This window comes from Leuciscus leuciscus (assembly GCF_965113295.1).
Source record: "Leuciscus leuciscus genome assembly, chromosome: 2".
Classification (NCBI taxonomy): domain Eukaryota; kingdom Metazoa; phylum Chordata; class Actinopteri; order Cypriniformes; family Leuciscidae; genus Leuciscus; species Leuciscus leuciscus.
The window spans coordinates 54280241-54300240 of record NC_138726.1 but is presented as its reverse complement, the minus strand read 5'-3'; the positions used below and the strand labels follow the sequence as shown (position 1 = coordinate 54300240).

The 20000-nt window shown below is 38.9% G+C and overlaps 1 protein-coding gene across 2 annotated transcripts in view; it reads right to left on the bottom strand.

Annotated features, from left to right (window-relative positions):
- The window catches only part of fgf11a (fibroblast growth factor 11a), an 80132-nt gene that overhangs the window by 10678 nt on the left and 49454 nt on the right, over positions 1-20000 (bottom strand). For both annotated transcript variants that reach the window (XM_082159970.1, XM_082159971.1), the window contains exon 3: positions 10102-10205. In XM_082159970.1, the coding sequence (XP_082016096.1) occupies positions 10102-10205 (104 nt within the window). The remainder of the gene's footprint in view (positions 1-10101; positions 10206-20000) is intronic.

Sequence of the window (20000 nt, the reverse complement as noted above, 5' to 3'; positions counted from 1 at the left end):
AGCGATACCCCACGACACGTCAGTGTTTACGGTATGTAGCCTACATGTATGATGAGCGACTGAGTGACCTGGGAGTGCTCAGTGTAGAGTCACGGAGAGCCAAGTCCCTGGACATGGATGAGTTTATCAGACTATTTGGTAGCCAGCACAAAAAAACGCAGGATACAGCTGTTCTGAGGCAGAGCAGAGCATAACACATGTGATGGTGCAGTTAACCCACAGGAACAGGCACATTTCATGCTGAGAATGTTTACACACACACACACACACACACATTTAATTTTTGTGTTGAAAATAAAGTAATGCAAAAAGTAAAGTAAATAAAATAATGTTAAATTACTAAATAATGTCTGTGTGATTTTTATTTATTATTTATTGGAACAGAACCGTGTTATCTAATCCATGCAAAACACACAAATTTTATACCATCTATATTAGAGCACTTGGCATTGCACAAGACTTTGGAAATCGTGCTTAATATTTTCTAAACCAGTTTTATTTTCAGTAGAATTTTCTGATTGGCCCCCCCTGACTGATTCTTGGTCCCCCCTGTGCCCCCCCATTTATAAAATCCTGGAATCGCCCCTGCCGGGCGCCACACAAAGGCTGCCCGCTGCTCTGGGTTTGTGTATCCACGTTTGCAGTGTGTGTGTGTGTTAACTACTCACTACTCTGCTCCTAATGTGTGTGCATTAACTTGGATGGGTTAAATGCAGAGGTCAAATTCCAAGTATGGGTTACCATACTTGGCCGTCACGTGTCACACTTACCACAACCTGGATGTGACGCAGCAGACAATGCAGAGTCCCATCAGCATGTGCATAGGCCTGGACTCTATCGCAGCTTTCATTGGCCAAGGACCGCCCAAGAGGACATCTGACTGACATGTGAAGAAACCAATCACTGTTCGTTTTGTTTTGCGTCATGTTAGGAGTGTGAAAATGTAAAGTCGATGTCCCCACGATCACAGACCGGCGTGCAGTTTATTCAAGAACGTTATGCAAGTTTACTGCAACAATGGCGCTGTAAACATCACATACATTTGAAAATCCAGAGTTTAGTTGATTCTGATAAACGCTCATTGTCAGTTGTATGACTTTTTCTCCCAGTGGAGCATAAAAAAAAATATTTTGAGAAACGTCTGTTTTTTTGTCCATACAATAGAAGTCAGTGGTAAACAAAATGGTTTGATTACCAGCATAGTTCAGAATAATTCGTTTTATGTTCCACAGAAGAATGTCATACAGATTTGGAACAACATGAGGTAAATGATGACAGAATAAAAAATTTTGGGTGAACTATCCCTTTAGTAAATAAATTGCTTTCTTAATTGTGTTTTTGTACATTCAAATGAGATGAAGACTGTCCTCATAATAGTTTTCCAAAAAAAAAAAGGGTGCTATAATTATGTATGGTACTGGTCACCCTCTCAAAATATTTAACCATGGTGAAATGAAGTTTCACTAAACATCGGAGAGGATCCTCCCACTCATGACTGTCGCATCAGTAGATACGCTAGTATAGTTTGGTGATGCGAAGAATGAATGGACAATGGAACACACACATGTTTAAAGGCTAATTCACACTGCACCGATAGACGTAGACAATCACTAGATGCTTCTCAGACATTCCATGACCAGACAAGCGCTGATTCAGCATGTTCAATCCACGAGAACAAGCTCAGACAGATGCCAACAGACACCGACGGGTAACACACTGACCCGACAAAACCCGATGAAGTGTCTTTTGCCGTCTGTCGGTGCAGTGTGAATGGGACATTACCAGTGAAGACAATGGGAAAATGTGCCTATTGGTCAGAAGAAGCAGAAAACATTTGAAAAATACTACCAAACACACACACAAAAAAAGCGTAAGCATTGGTACGGCATACAGAAGGTGGAAAGATTTGATGACTAAGAAACTCCTTAGTAGTGATTCCCATTGTTGGGAATAAATTATTCTGTAGACCGCTATCTAAAACTCATTTGAATCAGTGTAATTTACATAGAACTCAGAGATGATCATGCTGATCCACGTCGATAGATGGCAGTGTAGTGTCTAAAACCATTGAAGTATCAGTACTTAAAGTGCAAGAAGAAGAATGATCCCAATTCACCCCTTGGCCCTACCCCTTGGCCCTACCCCTCCGTTTTGCGTGTTCCTGTGAAGGGGTAGGGTTGTCTCGATTCTCTTTTAGTTGGAGGGGTAGGGGTAGGGGGAAGGACCAGATAGCCCTTGAAATGAAGATTTTCCGGGACCACACTTCAAACGAAGGGGTATGAGAAATGTACCTGCATACACCGGTTAATAATTTTCTTTATGTCACATTCTATCTTGTGTTCATATTTACGGTCATGTTCTTCAAAGAAACGGTTGCAAAAAAATCGCTAAAGTTCGTTAACAATATGACGCGTGTAAAAATTCGCCTCCACCGCGCCGCGCTAAACGCCTCATTTGCGCCGCAAGACCTCCAGACGTGCGTAAACGCGTCTTTACATTGACTTAACATTGAAATCACTCGCGCCAGATGCTCTATTCGCGTTTGGTGTGAACGCAGCATTAGGCGTCGAAGATATCGTCATCTCCGTTGTTTTCTGCGAACTTCAGAAGAAAAATGCACAAAAAAAATTGCTGTAACTCACGCAATTGAGATGACTACAGCTGACGACGGCATCTTGGAAGTTTGTGATAAACATTGCCGCATCTCCTGTGACGCAGGCGCTAGCGACGACGTATAATGACGTGTAACAGTGTAGTAGTGGTGTCCCATTTCTTTGGGGAATATTTTCACCCCTACGCCTTGCCACTCTGTTTCAAGGGGCAAGGGTAAGGGGTAGGCGAAGGGGTATAAAATAGAATTGGGATTGAGCCTAACACTAGCTAAAGAACTACTGAATACACTTTCGACTCATCTTGATTTGCAATGTTTTATCTGGGCTGAATGAAGAATACTTGCGCTGAGGGCCTAAAATTAACACTCGCGAAACGCTAAATGCGAGTAAAAATCGGCATGGAAAGCATATGAAACTGTCAATCGCTAGTTAGTCGTTACATTTTTATGAATTCTGACAATGTAATATTGTGAGTTTAAGCCTTGTTTAAGCCTAGCCAATTTAAATATTCAAGCGAGAAGATGCGAAAGGGAGCTCAGTTCGTTACTCATGCGCCGTGTGGGAAGTTTTGTGTGCGTACAAACATCTGAAATGCGCACCCAGAAAGCTGCATCTCAGACAGTGCGCGATACTGAATTGAGCTCTCTTTCATGTTTTCTTGCGCTTGAACTGACATATTTTTATAACAAATTAAACATATTAAACTAAATTATGTTAAAATGCCCGTCTTGGCAAGTATCCTTGTATACATAGTCAGTTATGTCTTAAGTGAACGTAAACAGTTGAGAAAGAAAACCAGAGTTCTCGCGAGAGCACAAGTTGAATTTGCTCAGTGAGTTTACTCTGGCGTCGAGTAATGATGCTCATTAAATATGCCCTTGTATCCGAGCTGCACCAATCACATCGGGTTATCTGATATAGGCGGGCCAGAGGCGAGCTAAAGGGATTACGACAGCGCTGTGACGTCGAAGTCATTAGTAAACATTGCAAGATGGCTATGGATGAACACCAGTTGTTTGAAACGGCTTTGGCCGCTACAATGAACGAGTTAGACTTGGCTTTTCATCTAAAAGAGGAACAGAAGACGGACGTTTTTGCTGTTTTGCCGACCGGATACGGTAAGAGTCTAATCTACCAGTTAGCTCCGCTGGTAGCTAAGCGTATGGGACTTATTGTTGTGATTGGTCGTAGTGTTATCCAATTGCGTGCAGTGAGATTTTCAAATGCATGCTTGGTGCCGCCCCTCGAGCTGGCCGATTTTCATTAGTTGATGCCAGACCATTAATCTTTCAGATTTACGTCTGGATTTCCAGGCTACTATGTTTCATGGCTGGTAAAAAATATTGATGGCCGGTAAATTTTCTTAAGCCATCGGCCAATGGCAGGTGCGGCAAAAAGTTTGCTTTAGGCTCTCACCATCCCTTGTCTTGGTGTCTCATGTGACCCAAAGTAACCCTGTCTTGATTGCAGTGGTATGTGAAGAAAAAGGAAAGGAAACAAAATGGAAAAGAGGGATACAAAAAGAAATAGAGCAGGAAAAATGGAAAGGGCAAGAAGGAAGATGGAAAGGGCAAAAGAAAGACGGGGAAAGGGACAGAAAGGAACAGAAAAGGTAGGTAAATGCAAGGGAAAGGGAAAGAAGAAGGGGAAGAGGACGATAATGAGGTAGGAAGGAAAGGGAGACGGAAATTGAAAAAAGACTGTACGCTTCAAATGTGTGATAAATTAAGGTCACCATATTAAAATGTTTAAACCTTCATTTCAGGTAGCTTTTAAAACTTTGTCATGAAAAAGCTGGTCAGTTCAACAAAATCTGCCCCAATTCTGTCAGGTCACCTCTATCAGTGCAAATATGCACTGATGTGTGTGTGTGTGTGTGTGTGTGTGTGTGTGCGTGCTGTTTCATTCCCACCTTCTCTCTCTCTCTCTTTTTGTGTTCCTGGCCCAGGAGGGCTTCCACTGTGTGTCGAGTTTAAAAAATGGGTCAGGTTACAGAGACAAAGCACTATTTTTATCAGATAGCAATTTCCAGTGGTCGCCTACAGGTAACACATGCAGCACACAGCAATGACACTGAGTTTCCCAAACACCTTAACCTTTACATACAACTCTCAGCAGATCTAACCTCAGAGAGAAACGACAGATGAGAGCACGAGAGGAAGCTAAACAAGGAATCAAAACACTGGACAATGACAGAACCGAAAAATAGAGAATAAAGAGAGAATGAAAGATCAAGAGAGATGATTAAAAAAAAATGGAGTGATGAACGCAACCCCAAGGGCTCCGCTCTGCATGCCTTCTCTTGTCAATCCATCTCTCTATTCCTTCCTATGGATGATGGAGGCCTTTGTTCCTGCGGTGAGACCCCCCGCTGGCCTGTACTCCTCCATCCCTATCCCTCCATCCCTCGTGAACCATTCAACTTCTCCATATTCTGTCAGATGAGAGAGATGACTGCCAGATTACTGCGGTATATAATCATGCTTCACTACAAACGCACGTTCACGAGACAGCTGAGCAGAGGATCATGGGAAAGACCTTTGAGTGAGACCTCTTTCATTCTGAGTCTTCATTAGTGTCCATTTGTGTCCATAGTGCCATGTGCAATAAAAAAAATTCACTGAAAATCTTAGGAACCTTGCTGGCAAAACTGGCATTGTGCTGGTGACTTTACAAAGCAAGCATCACTTGAGCATGTACAATCTAGTTTCCCTAAAAATTATTCTATGGTAATGTTATGGAAACAAATTCAGCTGACCCTGGTTGGGTGGCAATAAATAAAGATGGTAAAAAGAGAAGGAGAGAACTCCAGGAATGCAGAAAGAGAGAATGGCTGAGGTAGTAGAAGTTGAACGAGCATGAAGAAGAGAGAGCGAGAGAGAGAGAGAGAGAGAGAGAGAGAGAGAGAGAGAGAGAGAGAGAGAGAGAGAGAGAGAGAAGAGGCTGTAGGTGTGTGTGTGTGTGTGTGTGTGTGTGTGTGTGTGTGTGTGTGTGTGTGTGTGTGTGTGTGTGTGTGTGTGTGTGTGTGTGTGTGTGTGTGTGTGTGTGTGTGTGTGTGTGTGTGTGTGTGTGTGTGTGTGTGAGTGATTTAGTCCCAGTGGAGAGCCGCGTCCGAGTTTGTCAGCCACTGGAAAACATGAATTATTGATAAGCTCAGAGTTTAGGGCAGGTATGTGTGACAGAGAGAGCAACACACACACAAACACACACAAACTTGCTCCGATTTCAAACTGTATGATTTTGGCCACGATTTTGCCGTCTGAGACAAATTTAGTAAATCCTAAAAGATTCCTCTAATCCTAGGCCACAATCTGAAGTCTTTGATCGCTAGTTTGACATGTTTACAACAGCTGAGTAATGACCACTGCGACCCAGTTTTACCTCCGACGAACCGACGAACAGAAGATTTGACGCACAGTTCTGTAGCGTGATTTCTCCAATGACAACCATCAAATCAAAGACCAATAAAGTGCACAATCTGATGACAACAACAACAAACCACTTGCTTAAAGGTCCTTGCACACCGAGTCTGAAATTCTCATCTGAAATTTTCACACATTAAAAAATCAATGCGACCTCACGTTGTGTCAATCATGTTTACACACTGCCTCCAAAACTTTTGTCCGTCATAAAAAAATTGTATCAGGTTACATTTTCTGCGTTTTTGCATCAGTATAAGCGAATGCCAAAATCCAGAATTGGTTCACGGAAATTGGTGGTCGTGTTTTTAAAGGGATAGTTCACCCAAAAATGAAGATTCTGTCCGTAATTACTCACCCTTATGTTGTTCCAAACCCGTAAGACTTTCGTTCATCTTCAGAACACAACTTAAGATATTTTTGATTAAATCTGAGAGCTGTCTCACTCAGAACGTCAGAACGTAGGCTCACTATTGGCCGACGCTGGTGTGATGCTGGCCAATAGTGAGCCTACATTCTGACGCTGCGCGTGAACTCACTCAGAGGCCCACACAGAAGAAAATTAATAGTGGAATAAAGTTGTTTTTTTTGTGTGTTTTTTTGCGCACAAAAAGTATTCTCGTCGCTTGATAAACTCAAGGTTGAGCCACTGTAGTCACTTGGACTATTTTAAACATTGTCTTTTCTAACGTTTCTGGGCCGACAAGTTTCAATAACAGAGAAGCCTATGGAGGAGTGAGCCAGCTCTCAGATTTCATCAAAAATATCTTAATTTGTGTTCTGAAGATGAACGAAAGTCTTACGAGGTTGGAACAACATGAGGTTGAGTAATTATCGACAGAATTTTCATTTTTGGGTGAACTAACCCTTTAATATGTGGCTCCAGTATCGCTAGCAAAGCATCAAACTGAGCCACTGACATCCTGAAGTAAAGTTTGAATCGCTCGGGATAATCCCGCAGCTCCTTGAGAAGGAGGTGGAACTCTCCTTCCTTTCTACGCAATCTCAGGATTTGATGGACCTAATATTTCCTCTTTTTCTCTTTTAAAGTTGAAGAGAACAAAATCGTCACTTCCTGATAAACTGGCGCTAAATATTACTAAGAAAACTTGGAAAAGCCACTGTATATAATAATTTTCGTATGTTATAAATTACTCAGAGCGTGCAGACGAAATACAATCAATGCGTTATCTTGCTTTCGGAGGCGGATGCTGCTGTTTGGGAACGCTGTCATGTAAGAGAGTTCTGGGAGGGAATTGCTTTGACGAGATTTGACAAGCATTTCACAACAACCAAAACAGCATTTCAGATGCTGTGCAATGAGATCGTTCCACTGGTTATAGTCCCATCCAATTACTGGTTATATGCCGTCCCATCACGCAAAGTCACATGATTTTTTTGTTGTGCATCAGGGAATTTATTCAGTGAATGTGTTTCCGTCGTAGTTTATGCGCATGTTTTCTTAAAAATGTATCCAACTCAAACGAGAGCATATGTTTTTTATGCGCATTTTTTGAATTTATGCACATCTTGGCTTTTCCATCCAGCAGTTTTTGATGCGATATTCCAAAATGCACACAGAAATAGGTGGATGGAAACATAGCTTATATGTTTTGGTTCTATTGTTTTAGACTATTTTGAAGCTCAGGAGAAAGCTGTCTCCTGTTTTCGTGTTTGCATTGCTTTTTGTGGCATGCTTCGCTGCATGGCTTCACACTAGTCTCTTTGGTCTAAAATATCATGCTTGAAAAAAGATAAAAGTTAGGGCACAGGTAGAGCGGTTTGAAAGCTTCAGACTAAAGCAGAGATTGGAGAAAAGAAAAAGAGGTCGCCTTGCATGAGGTTTTCTAGGATAGGGATTTTCTCTCTTTTTTTCAGGTACGGTCATTTCCCCCTGTAGAAAATGGGTCGTGTTTCTTCCCATGAGGAGACACATTCTCTACAGATGCTCTCCTTGCAAGAGAAGAGAAAAAGTGCTCCAGAGTGTGAGAGAAGGATACGTGAGAGGGATGTATAACAAATTATGTCACTTATTGAGTTCACAACTGAGGGACAGTTGTAATCTATGTGATAATTGATATAAATAGCGACACCAGACAAGAGACTGAACATGATTCAATGACCCGAAATACGATACACTGCAAAGTTATTTTTTGTTCTTTGCTTAGAAGTAAAAAGAAGTTGTAAATACCTTTGCTGTGATATACTGTTAACAAACATGCCGACGCCGTTCACGCCGCTGAGAGCGACGTTTAGATGAATATATAAATATGTGCTGCACACTTTCCTCTCAATTACGAAATAAACACACAACAACAATGACAGCGGTGAGAAAACATCAGTTCAGAAGGCATCTGATCATAGTGATGTGGAAATGTTCACACAAGCTCTGCAATTCACAGACATCATGTCGACAGATGAAGTTATTAAAATTACAGTGTTACGATGGTTTGATTATTATATATTTGAGACTAGACTATATAGATCTGGCTATGTGAGACTATAGTTTAAATGAATCCTTTTCTTTGCGTGACACATTGACATAACAGTACAGAATGGCACTTTCAGCATTATCCTGAACATTGTATAAGCATTCGCTTCATGTGTCATTGACCGGAAGAAAAGCTCTCGGGAGCGTAAACGTCTCATTCTTTTGGCAAAAATGTCCTTCTCATACAAATGAGTCTATAGGCTTTCATAGACAACCTAGGAAGTCTAGGAAGGACTATTTTTTTAATGTTTTGTTACAAGCTGTTCCCACATTGGCAATAAAAACGCGATTAATACATTAAAATTCTTACATAAAGTCCTTAGTGCACTTTATGGAGCCACAGTACATTACAGAGCCTTCGCCTCTCTTAGACTCATCACTACACTTTAAAGAGTGTCATGATCTACTTCAAAGATGAAAGCAAGCAATACTCTTTTCTTCTCCAAACGAGAGTGAGTGGATAAAGAAGAAAGAAGAACTGCTGCTTTACCCTGCAAAGCATTGCATCTTTTGTCTTGCTCACCAGAGTTAATCTGCTGGAGAGAAATAGGCCAGACTAATGGAGTGTGTCACAGAGAACCGAGGCCAACAGTATTCACACTCACAGTCGGAGGACAAACTCACAGTACTTAACTTCATTAGTAGCACCTGATACATAATCAAAGAGCATCAAAAATGTGTCAAGTTTCTTTGAGTGTCTGAGACCTCGTTAAAAATCTGAGATTCAAAACCTTAAGTTTTAGGATTTTGAAAACTTTTATACAAAGGGACACTATGAAATAAAAGCAATAAGAAATGCTTAAAGGTCATGAATTGAGAAATCGAATTTTCCTTGATCTTTTGACATAGAGGTCATTGTACTATAAAAATATCCTGTAAGTTTCAGAACTCAGAACTTCCTCATTAGTCCAAAAACAGCTTTTAATTGAAACCAAGCTCAGAAAACGACTCGTTTCAGAATTTGTCACATTATGATGTCATAGTCATCGAAAGACCGCCTCTGCAGAAGAAGATCGACGCCCACTTCTACATAATTTCCTCTTTAGCCCCGCCCACCGATGTCCTGTAGTAGTAAATACGAGACAGACGCAAACACAGGATTACTTAAACAAATCCATAGAGACGCCTCTGAGGATTACAGACGCTTTGAAGTGCCAAGTTGTGGAAGAACACAGTCTTAGCATTGCCTTCCTTGTGATCCTATAACATTAAGAAAGCGTGGATTAACTTTATTGATTTGCTTTATTCGCGTCAGTAAGACACTGTTCGTTCGCTTAATTTTACTGTGGATTCATTTCTAAACAAGACATAATATGTTTATAATAAATAAAACATGTGTGAAAGCTCAATGCTGCTGTCATTAAAACAAAAGGGTGACAAACCAAATGCTAATTCATGTTCATTTTTTCAATTCAACTTTTCACTGAAATTATTATGCTGATCATTTGCAACTGTATTGATTTAGAAAAGTAAAAGCTTTTTCATTCGTGGTCTCAGACATCTGGCCTCCTCTGTGTCTTGCTGGCATCTTTAACATGATACGATAAGATTGGTTTGTATGAATATGAGATGTGCTTACTGATGTGTAGAGGTGGCCCTCGCTGTTCATGCCTATGTAGAGTCCTGACTTAGTGCTCTGGATGGCGACTATCCTCAGACCCACAGGAATCAAGTTGAACAGCACTGCAATTCAGAGAGAGAGAGAGAGAGAGACAGAGAGAGAGAGAGAGAGAGAGAGAGAGAGAGAGAGATTTTAATCATCAGCGTGGACACTTTGAAATTTCTCTGTAATAAATGATGAACGATTTTCAATATCTCTTTTTTCAGCATATTATGAAAGGAGAATTTCTCTTCAGTGCACCTGAGGTAACACACACTCCTCCAAAACTGAGAGTTTCAGCAGAAACCTCCTGACATTACAGACCCCCCAGTGAAATGAGCTTTCAGATTCGGTGAGGTTTTAAAGAGAAACTGTGAAATCTCCTTCCACCTCGTCCTTTGTTCAACCATCACTCTGCCAGCCGTAGCCAAAAGGATTTCCAGTGTTTCCTTAACTGGGATGTTAGCTCGAGGCGTGCGCATGACACCGGGACGGTTGCACAAGCCTTTTGCGCTGCGGATGAGAGGGTGTCTATTTTGGTGTGTAGTGTTGACCGACGGGACCGTTGGTGAGAAACGTCTTGAGCGACATGTTGACTTTAGCAGTATTGACAAATGGCCTGTGGCAATGTGTCTCCACGGGAGCGGTGCAGATTCGAGGAGCCCCTCCTAATGTCGTGATAACCGCGGGCATGACAATGCAGACCTCATCTGAACCCAAAACCTTACAGACTTTAAGATATAAAAAATACTGGAGAGTAGATTAATGACTGCAGAAGTAGAAATGAAGAGAATTGAAGTGAAGAGGGACTTTCTTTCACACTCAGTTCCAGTTTTAATGTCTTTTCTGGCTGTAACAAATAACGCAACAATGTACAAGCAGAATCAGTTTAGTCCACAGCTTTAGTGGAGCTTTAATGGGTGTCGTGGGTGCCAGCAAAGAAGACAAGACAGAAAAATAAATAAATGAATAAATAAAATTAAATAAATAAATAAATAAATAAATAAAATAAAACGTCTGCATCAATAGGTGTCATGGGTGCCAGCCAGCAAAGCAGAAAAAAACAGTGGATTGCTTAGAAGAAAATAATAATAATAATAATAATAATAATAATGATAATAATGATAATAAAAAATAAATAAAAATAAAACGTCTGCCTCAATAGGTGTCGTGGGTGCCAGCAGACAAGACAGTGGATTGCTTAGAGAAAAAAAAAAAAAAAAAAAAAATACAATTTTTTTTTTATAAAAATAAATAAATAAATAAAATAAACAAACAAACAAATAAACAAATAATAAAAAAAAAAAAAAAAAAAAATTACATTACATTACATTACATTAAATACAATTAAAAATAAAAATTAAATTAAATAAAAACACTTTTGTGGAGCTTCAATAGGTTGTTGGTGCCAAAAAGCAGACAAGACAGTGGAATAGTTAATTTTTTATATAAATAAACAAATAAAGAGACAATAAAAAAACAGAATAAAATAGATTCATATTCAATCTGAGATGACAACACTAAGAAACAGATAGGACATGAGCACACTTTCGTTGGGAACGAAAGCTATTGTGAAATATATATATATATAAATATATCATTATATAATTATAAATTATAATAAATATTTAATGATACAGTACATGTGTAAATCTGCTAAAAGTGAGCAGAATTTAGTAAACTTATAGAAATAGACTGGGCTGTGACTTCAAAGCTATAAGACGCATGGACTAAAAGCCACAAAACTGTCATTCTGATCTGAAAATCAGCATCAAATATAATGATGACAGCAGCACTAACTTTACCAAGCCTTTAACTGTGGCTCAGAATCAGTTAAAGACAATCGAGACATTAAACAACATTTGTTCGCCATCATGATGAAATTAGACCGCTGGAAGAAGCGTTTGATCTTTAAGTTATGTGTGTATGAGTGTGTGTTTACATGCAGTGTCTCTGCACCGAAGCATCACTACAAAGACTGACAGTCAGGCTTGTTTTATAGCTTTAAGAGACACAAAGAAATGAATGACAACCTTAGGTCTGTCTATGTCAAAGTCCGTCTGTGCTCGGCATTATGGGATATGGGTCAGGGCACAAAACTTGCCTGTCGTTCATCCTCTCTCTCTCTAGTATAGAGAATCCTTCCTTTCTTCTTTCAATATGCCTCAGCGCATTGTGTCAGTGCACTGTCAACAGCTCTGACGTCTCGCTGTCTGTTAAAGACCTTCAGAGCTTCTCGCTTTTCTTTTTTTCTCTCATCCTTCTGGGCGGCTTGAAGGGAAGTCATTAAATGTTGGCATGACATTAGTAAAACTTTTGAGTGTTTAAGTGTTCTTAAGGGGGCAATGCTGAGGAAATGATATTTGCTGTACGTACTGTATGTTTCATCTCTAGTTGACCATATTCGCCAGATGCTTCAAAATAAAATGTCTGTGACCAGATGGACTTTTACGGGATAAAAGTAAACTAATTCCATAGTTCTTTTCCCCTTTTGTTTAACCTTTCTTTCAGCTGTAGTTAAACTTTCTTTCTGTCTAGACGCTGGCCTCACACCATCTTTTCTTTCTCGCCGCTGTCCTGTTCTCTTTGGTTAACCTTTTCTGTGTGCCAAAATAAGATGCCAGAATCTTGCTCTTTTAGATTCTCCCTCTTTATCTCCCTCTGGCCATAAACACACTGCAGATAAATACAGTTGTCACTCCTCTTCTGAGAGCTGTATACTGTAGTATTAATATAAATATATTACCAAAAAAAATATATAAACCTGTTTAGTAGCCTGGGTGTATTATCCTCACCAAGGCTGCGTTTATTTGATTAAAAGCATAAAACAGTAATGTTGTGAAATATTACTACAATTTAACACTATTTTTAATATATTCTTCTGATCCTTACAAAATGCTGATTTTGGTGCTCAAGGTTACATATTATTATTATTAATGTTAAATACAGTTTATAATGGTTTCCTGTTTCTGCTTTGTTTCCCGGACATTTAGGGGCCGTTTACATGACAGTGTTTTCAACAAAAAATGGAAAACCTTTCATGCGGTTTGGCCGATCATTTACATGACAATGGCGTTTTGGGGCCTGAAAACGCAACATTTTGAAAACGGGTTTCAAAGTGCAAGTTTCTGAAAACGATACCGTATTTGTCTCCATGTAAACTACAAAAACGTGAATTCGTGAAAATAGTAACATCATGCGCATGCGTATTACGTGTTCAGTCTATAGGCACTTAGTGTTTCTTTAAAAAGTGACATCGCCAACTACTGGCCTGGCATGAAAAAAACAGCGTTTTTAGTAGTTTTTGCGGCTTTGATTTTTGATAACACTGTCGTCTGTGAGCAATAAATGCAAAGGAAAAACGTTACCGTTTATTTTAGTTCATTGTAGTCGTGTAAACGCACCCTTAGTTTGCATTTACTTCCTTGCACTGTACAACATTATATAACACTTAATTTGAGCATTTACTCTCCCTTTCGAGTTTCATGGCAAAGCATGCTGGGAAATGGAAATCCCAGCCCAGTTTCAGTTAAATTTAAGTTTGTCTAAATGAAAAGAAACAAGTTCATAAAACTCAAAACAATTAAACAATTCAGATTACTTAAAATGCGTCAGTTTTTGTGAACTCAAAAGAAAAAGAAAGTTCTGAATACTCATTAGAAATTAGAAATGAGATTTTACTCATTTGTTTAATCTGTCATATCATCTATCTCTCATGTCTGTGTGGAAAGTATTTGCTGAGTTACAGTTCATTTTCTGACGTGTTTCAGAAGGGACTTCGAAAAGCATAACATTTCGTTTTTATTGTGAGTGTACACAAATAAATGTAGTAAATTAACAGTTTCGAATAATTTATAACATTTGTCTGTGTGACCAAAATCAATGGAGTATTTTGAGTCTCTTTCGCACTGATAAGAAAAAAGGAGAGGTGGTCGTGCCCCCAAGGGGTCAAGTTTACCCTTCTCAAACCAATTAATTATTTTAAGCGTTAGGATTTACATTGTGTTCCTGTGTTTAGCCCATTTGCTTTTGTTTCCATTTCTGCTTGTTTCCATAGTTACTCATTAGCTAATATAGCCCCACCTGTTTCTCGTTTAGTTGCTCATTATCTTGTGTATTTAAACCCTCAGTTGGTTTGGTAAACAATAAGTGAGAAGTGTAAATCAAATGGAGATGGCAACAATCTACCTGAAGGAGGACATGTGTCTATATTGTGTCTATATTGTGTGGTCGCACACACACTAAGGAGGATGTTTTGAGAGGCCAAGCAAACTGCAAGGATCAAAGTTGGAGAATTGTGGATGCTACTGTAGCAGAGTCACAGTACTGAGATATAAAGTCACAATTACAAGAAAAAAGTAGCAATTATGAGAAATCAAGTTGCAACTGTATATAAAGTCACAATGTGAGATATAAAGACACATTTGAAATATAAAATCACAGTTGCAAAAAATTAAGTCACAGTACTGTTGCACATGTTAGATATAGTCACAATTACCCTTTTTATTTTTTCACTCTGAGATTGAAACAGAATTCCAACCACACGGAGAACAATAATGTAGAGGAATCATTCCTGTGTTTAAATGCTGTTTTGCCTCTCAAAACTTTGCAGTGTGTGTCCTCTGTGAAGACTTTGACCAAAGTCAGAGTTTTTTTTAAATGATTATTTTCCTTACTTGAAAACATTCAGTAAAGGACAAGGTAAGGCAGAAATGTAGAAAAATGCTGTAATAAGGAAAGATTTAGTTGCAAAGAAACCAACTCCACCTGACTCTCTCTCTCTCTCTCTCTCTCTTATCTTTTCAAGTGTAAGTACTTGAGCAGGGGTGAAATGCATGATCAGCTCAAGATGTTCATTGGCTGAGTGTGAACACACACACACACACACACACACACACACACACACACACACACACACACACACACACACACACACACACACACACACACACACACACACACACACACAGAGAGAGAGAGAGAGAGCGAGAGTCTAGTCGTTCCTCTCCAGTTTTGCTCATTAAGACATTACATAATCAACTTGTTGTTGACGAGAAGATTAAAATGAGGAGGACTGCCAGTCCACCCTTCCCTCCAATGATGAAGCACCGATCACTGCCGGACCAGCTGTTCTTTCGGCTTTTCTGGGAACTGCCGGGACAAGCACTGTGCCATCTGGGGACCTGGAACTAATCTGCGGAAAACTCCAAAGTTTGCTTGAAGAAATTAAAGGGCCCTAATGTAAGAATTTTCATGTAGCAATCACATTTGCGAATGCTTATACAATGTTCAGGATAATGCTGAAAGAGCCATTCTGTACTGTAATGTCAATGCAAAGAAAAGGGATTCTTTCAAACGTTAGTCTCACAGCCAGATCTATATAGTCAATAGACTCAAATATACTTTATAATCAATCATAACACTGTAATTTTAATAACTTCATCTGTCGACATGATGTCTGTCAATTGCAGAGCTTGTGTGAACATTTCCACATCACTATGATCAGATGCTTTCTGAACTGATGTTTTCTCACCGCTGTCATTGTTGTTGTGTGTTTATTTTGTAATTGAGAGGAAAGTGTGCAGAACATATTTATATATTCATCTAAACGTCGCTCTCAGAAGCGTGAACGGCGTCGGCATGTTTGTTAAAGGGGTCATATAATGGTACATGCACTTTTACAAGTTGATTGTACTGAAATGTGTGTTGGCAGTGCCTGTACACAACCATCATAAAATGATGAAAATCCATCCAGTGTTTTTTTTTTAATCTCCTTATATGTTTTCCCCCCTCTCAAATCAAGCCGTTCGATTTTGTGACGTCACAAAATCGACGCCCCTCCCATGATTTTTGATTGACAGCAGCGTTTCAACACAGACCCGCCCTCGCTCGTGAGCGAGCTGTCTGTCATCATAGTGCATTGTTGATACGCTGGAGCAGAATGGCGTCTAAGCGATTGTGGTGTTGTGTTCTTGGGTGTAATAAGGAACACAGCAGTCATTTTGATGTTTCTAAATCCGAACCGCTGAAGACGCAGTGGCTGAATTTTGTTTTTGAAGGGAATATTCCCAAAGCATTGACGCGGTCAACGTCCATGCTTTCATGTTTGTGCGAATCATTTCCTATGATCATTTCACACCAGACAGCTTTACAAACGAGGGTTAGTAAAGCTGGTTTTGCTAAGAAGTTGCTCCTGAAAAAAGGGATCGGTACCAATGTGTTCCTGCTGCACCTCCAGAACAAGAAGTGAGTGTAACGATTTATTAACCTTTATATTAATATTTATATAAATCTTTGAAAATCGCTTGCACGCTTCACGATGAATGCGGCTGTTTACACTCAGGGTACATTACGAGATGTTTTCTATGTACGACGTTCTCAATATAATTCATAATCCCACGTTTATAATGAACAACGCGTTATGGTTATTGTGTTATGGTTATAACAAACGGTGTACACACAGAACAGAGGGGCGGGGTGAGCAAAGCTCATTATCATTTAAAGACACATGCACTTAAACGGCGTGCTGAAAACAGAGCTGCTTTTGACCAGGTAAAATTAGTGTTTTCTTACAATACTAATGAGAATTTTTAATTAAAGTATATTACAAACTTTTAATTTAGACCCTAAAGAATCATATTAGCTTGTACAAAAATGGCATTATATGACCCCTTTAACAGTATATCACAGCAAAGATATTTACAACTTCTTTTTACTTCTAAGTAAAGAACAAAAATAAACTTCACTGTGATTGATTCTTGAATCACGTTCAGTCTCTTGTACGTTACGTGTGCATGAGTCCGAGCACGAGTGACAAGTTGCTGGCTGTAGTTCACATAACGGCCACCGGTGTCACTAATAACAAGGCTTTCTGAATTCTACATAGAGCCCCTTTAAAGTAAGAATGTTCTTTAGGCTTTACCTTGAAGTAGATGAATTGGAGAACATGAACTCTAACCATTAGTTCACCACAGAAAGGATAAATCTATCACAGAGTTGACTAACCTTGTTCAACTTATTCTTTGCTGCTCACCTTGCAATAAACTGTGATAAATTAGTCTGCAGTTGTTTTCATTAGTTTGGATGAAAATTACAGGGCATGTTTGCAAGAGCTAATGCGTGCAAACTGAGTTATGAAGGCGTCCAGGTCAGGTCTGGTTCTGAGGCGAGTACAAGAGAGGTGCCTGATGGGAAGGCTATACATTCCTAAACATAAAGGTTACCATGAAACCTAATATGGAAGTTTCCAAAGCCATTCTATCAGCATGGATCAGAGCATAAAATCCAATTGTTTGCCTATTTAATGATGGAATTGTATATCATTACAACAGAGGGCTTCCAGATATGAATCAGAGCATGTTAATTATTTATTCTCTCTCCATGCTGATTTGGCAGTTTTTGGGTGTTATTAGCATATGCCGCAGTGTGGTGCATAAAGAGAAGCTTTAGCGAGACCCCCTCAGTGCTAATGAGAGGGCAAACCTATAACATCTGACCTCAGTCAAAGAGACAGAGAGAGAGAGAGAGAGAGAGAGAGAGAGAGAGAGAGAGAGAGAGTGAGAGAGCTGCATGTGTGTAGTCAAGATCTGTTAGCTCAGCCTGTCAATGTCCTCTGCTCTTTCTTGACCCTGTAACACAGCAAATGTGAACACCCACACCAAAATAGGGAAATGAGCACACACATCCTCTGACTCCAACTGGTTCTCTCTCATCAAGACGACATCAGCAAAGATCAACTAGCCTCGGTAAATTGCATCAGGACAGTTTTATTTAAATGGGCGAGACAGGCAAATATCAAACTAGTTGATACATTACATTTCAAACAATGCAATAACTTCTTGCTTTCCTGTATTCCGCTTCAGATCTCTTTCCACTGCTAAACTGCATGTGTGTGTGTATGTTAGATCAGTCTAGTTTTTAGTCTAAAAACGTTTAGTCGAGATAATAAAGTCTTGTTTGTGTCACACGTAAAGTTGTGTGTGGTTAGTGCTCAAATACTGGAGTCCCTAATCGTGCAGATTTTGGCTACATGCTTTGAGTAGTACGGTACAGTAATAAAGATATTTTTTTTCCACACCCTGGAAATGAACATTTCTTAGAATTAATAAACAATTAACACTGAGTGTTCACTGGATGAACAGGTTAGTTATTAATTCTGCTACATCAAGTTAATTCTTGCAGCTGATCTAAATATTTCTAATTAATTATTCCTATGTTATGATTAATTCATATTCATATTTCATAGATTAAAAGTTAATAGACCAAATAGTCTAAATGTGAAAAAAAAAAAAAAAAAAAAAATCATTCTGCTTCCACCTATTGATGAACCATTACAGCATGAAAAAGAGATTCAGGGTTTTTTCATCTGAAAGTAAAATTGTATGCAAGTAAAATGAATATATTTGTTGTTTTGATGTTTTGTTAGAAAATGAATGTTTAGTTTTCATAAATTGAATCTGTTTTGAGCAGTCATGCTCAAAAGAATTTACTTAAATCCATTAAAGTCAATGGAGTTCATACTGGTAATTTTCATATTATACAGGTGCTGGTCATAAAATTAGAATATCATCAAAAAGTTGATTTATTTCAAGAATTCAACTTAACAGGTGAAACTAATATATTATATAGACTCATTACATGCAAAGTGAGATATTTCAAGCCTTTATTTGTTATAATTTTGATGATTATGGCTTACAGCTTATGAAACCCACGAAATCAAAATCCCAGAAAATTTGAATATTACATGAAATCACACAGTAATAACACAGTAATACCATGGTCATTGAACCAGGTTTTGGTTCTTTTGGCAGTGTGGGCAGGTGCAAATCCTGCTGGAAAATGAAGGAAGCATGAAGTGCTCTGAGAATGTCCTGGTAGACGCTGCGTCGACTCTGGATTTAATAAAGCACAGTGGACCAAAGTCCTCTTTTCTGATGAGAGCAAATTTTGCATCTCATTTGGAAACCAAGGTCCCAGAGTCTGGAGGAAGAATGGAGAGGCACACAATCCAAGATGCTTGAAGTCCAGTGTGAAGTTTCCACAGTCTGTGTTGGTTTGGGGAGCCATGTCATCGGCTGGTGTTGGTCCACTGTGCGGTCCACTCAACGCAGCCGTCTACCAGGACATTTCCAGAACACTTCATGCTTCCTTCAGCAGACAAGCTTTATGGAGATATATGGAGATAAATGAAGAATGCTGACTTCATTTTCCAGCAGGATTTGCACCTGCCCACACTGCCAAAATAACCAAAACCTGGTTCAGTGACCATGGTATTACTGTGTAATTACTGTGTGATTTCATGTAATATTCGAATTTTCTGGGATTTTGATTTTGTGGGTTTCATAAACTGTAAGCCATAATCATCAAAATTATAACAAATAAAGGCTTGAAATATCTCACTTTGCATGTAATGATAATATATTAGTTTCACCTGTTAAGTTGAATTCTTGAAATAAATCAACTTTTTGATGATATTCTAATTTTATGACCAGCACCTGTATATTCTTAGAAATTTCATATAATGATTTATTCAAATAAAATTTCTCACAAATATTGATGAAAATATATATTTTTTTGCTGTAAGGGAGTGAATGAAGTAATTGCATGATAAAAACATAACATTCAAACATTTTGCACATTCACTTTTTAATGAGAAGTTACTGATCAGGTATAGTTTAAAATGATTTAAGTTATGACTCTTTTTTATAAGCTTACGTTCCACATGGTTCAAATAGACCTGGCAATGCAACAGTTGAACACATTAACTTTTACTCAGTTGACCAAAAATGCTGAAACATTCATCAAAATATTAGTTTTTTTGAGGCTGAGTAAATAATGACAGAATTTTCTTGGGTGAACTACCTTCAAGTATGAGTTTG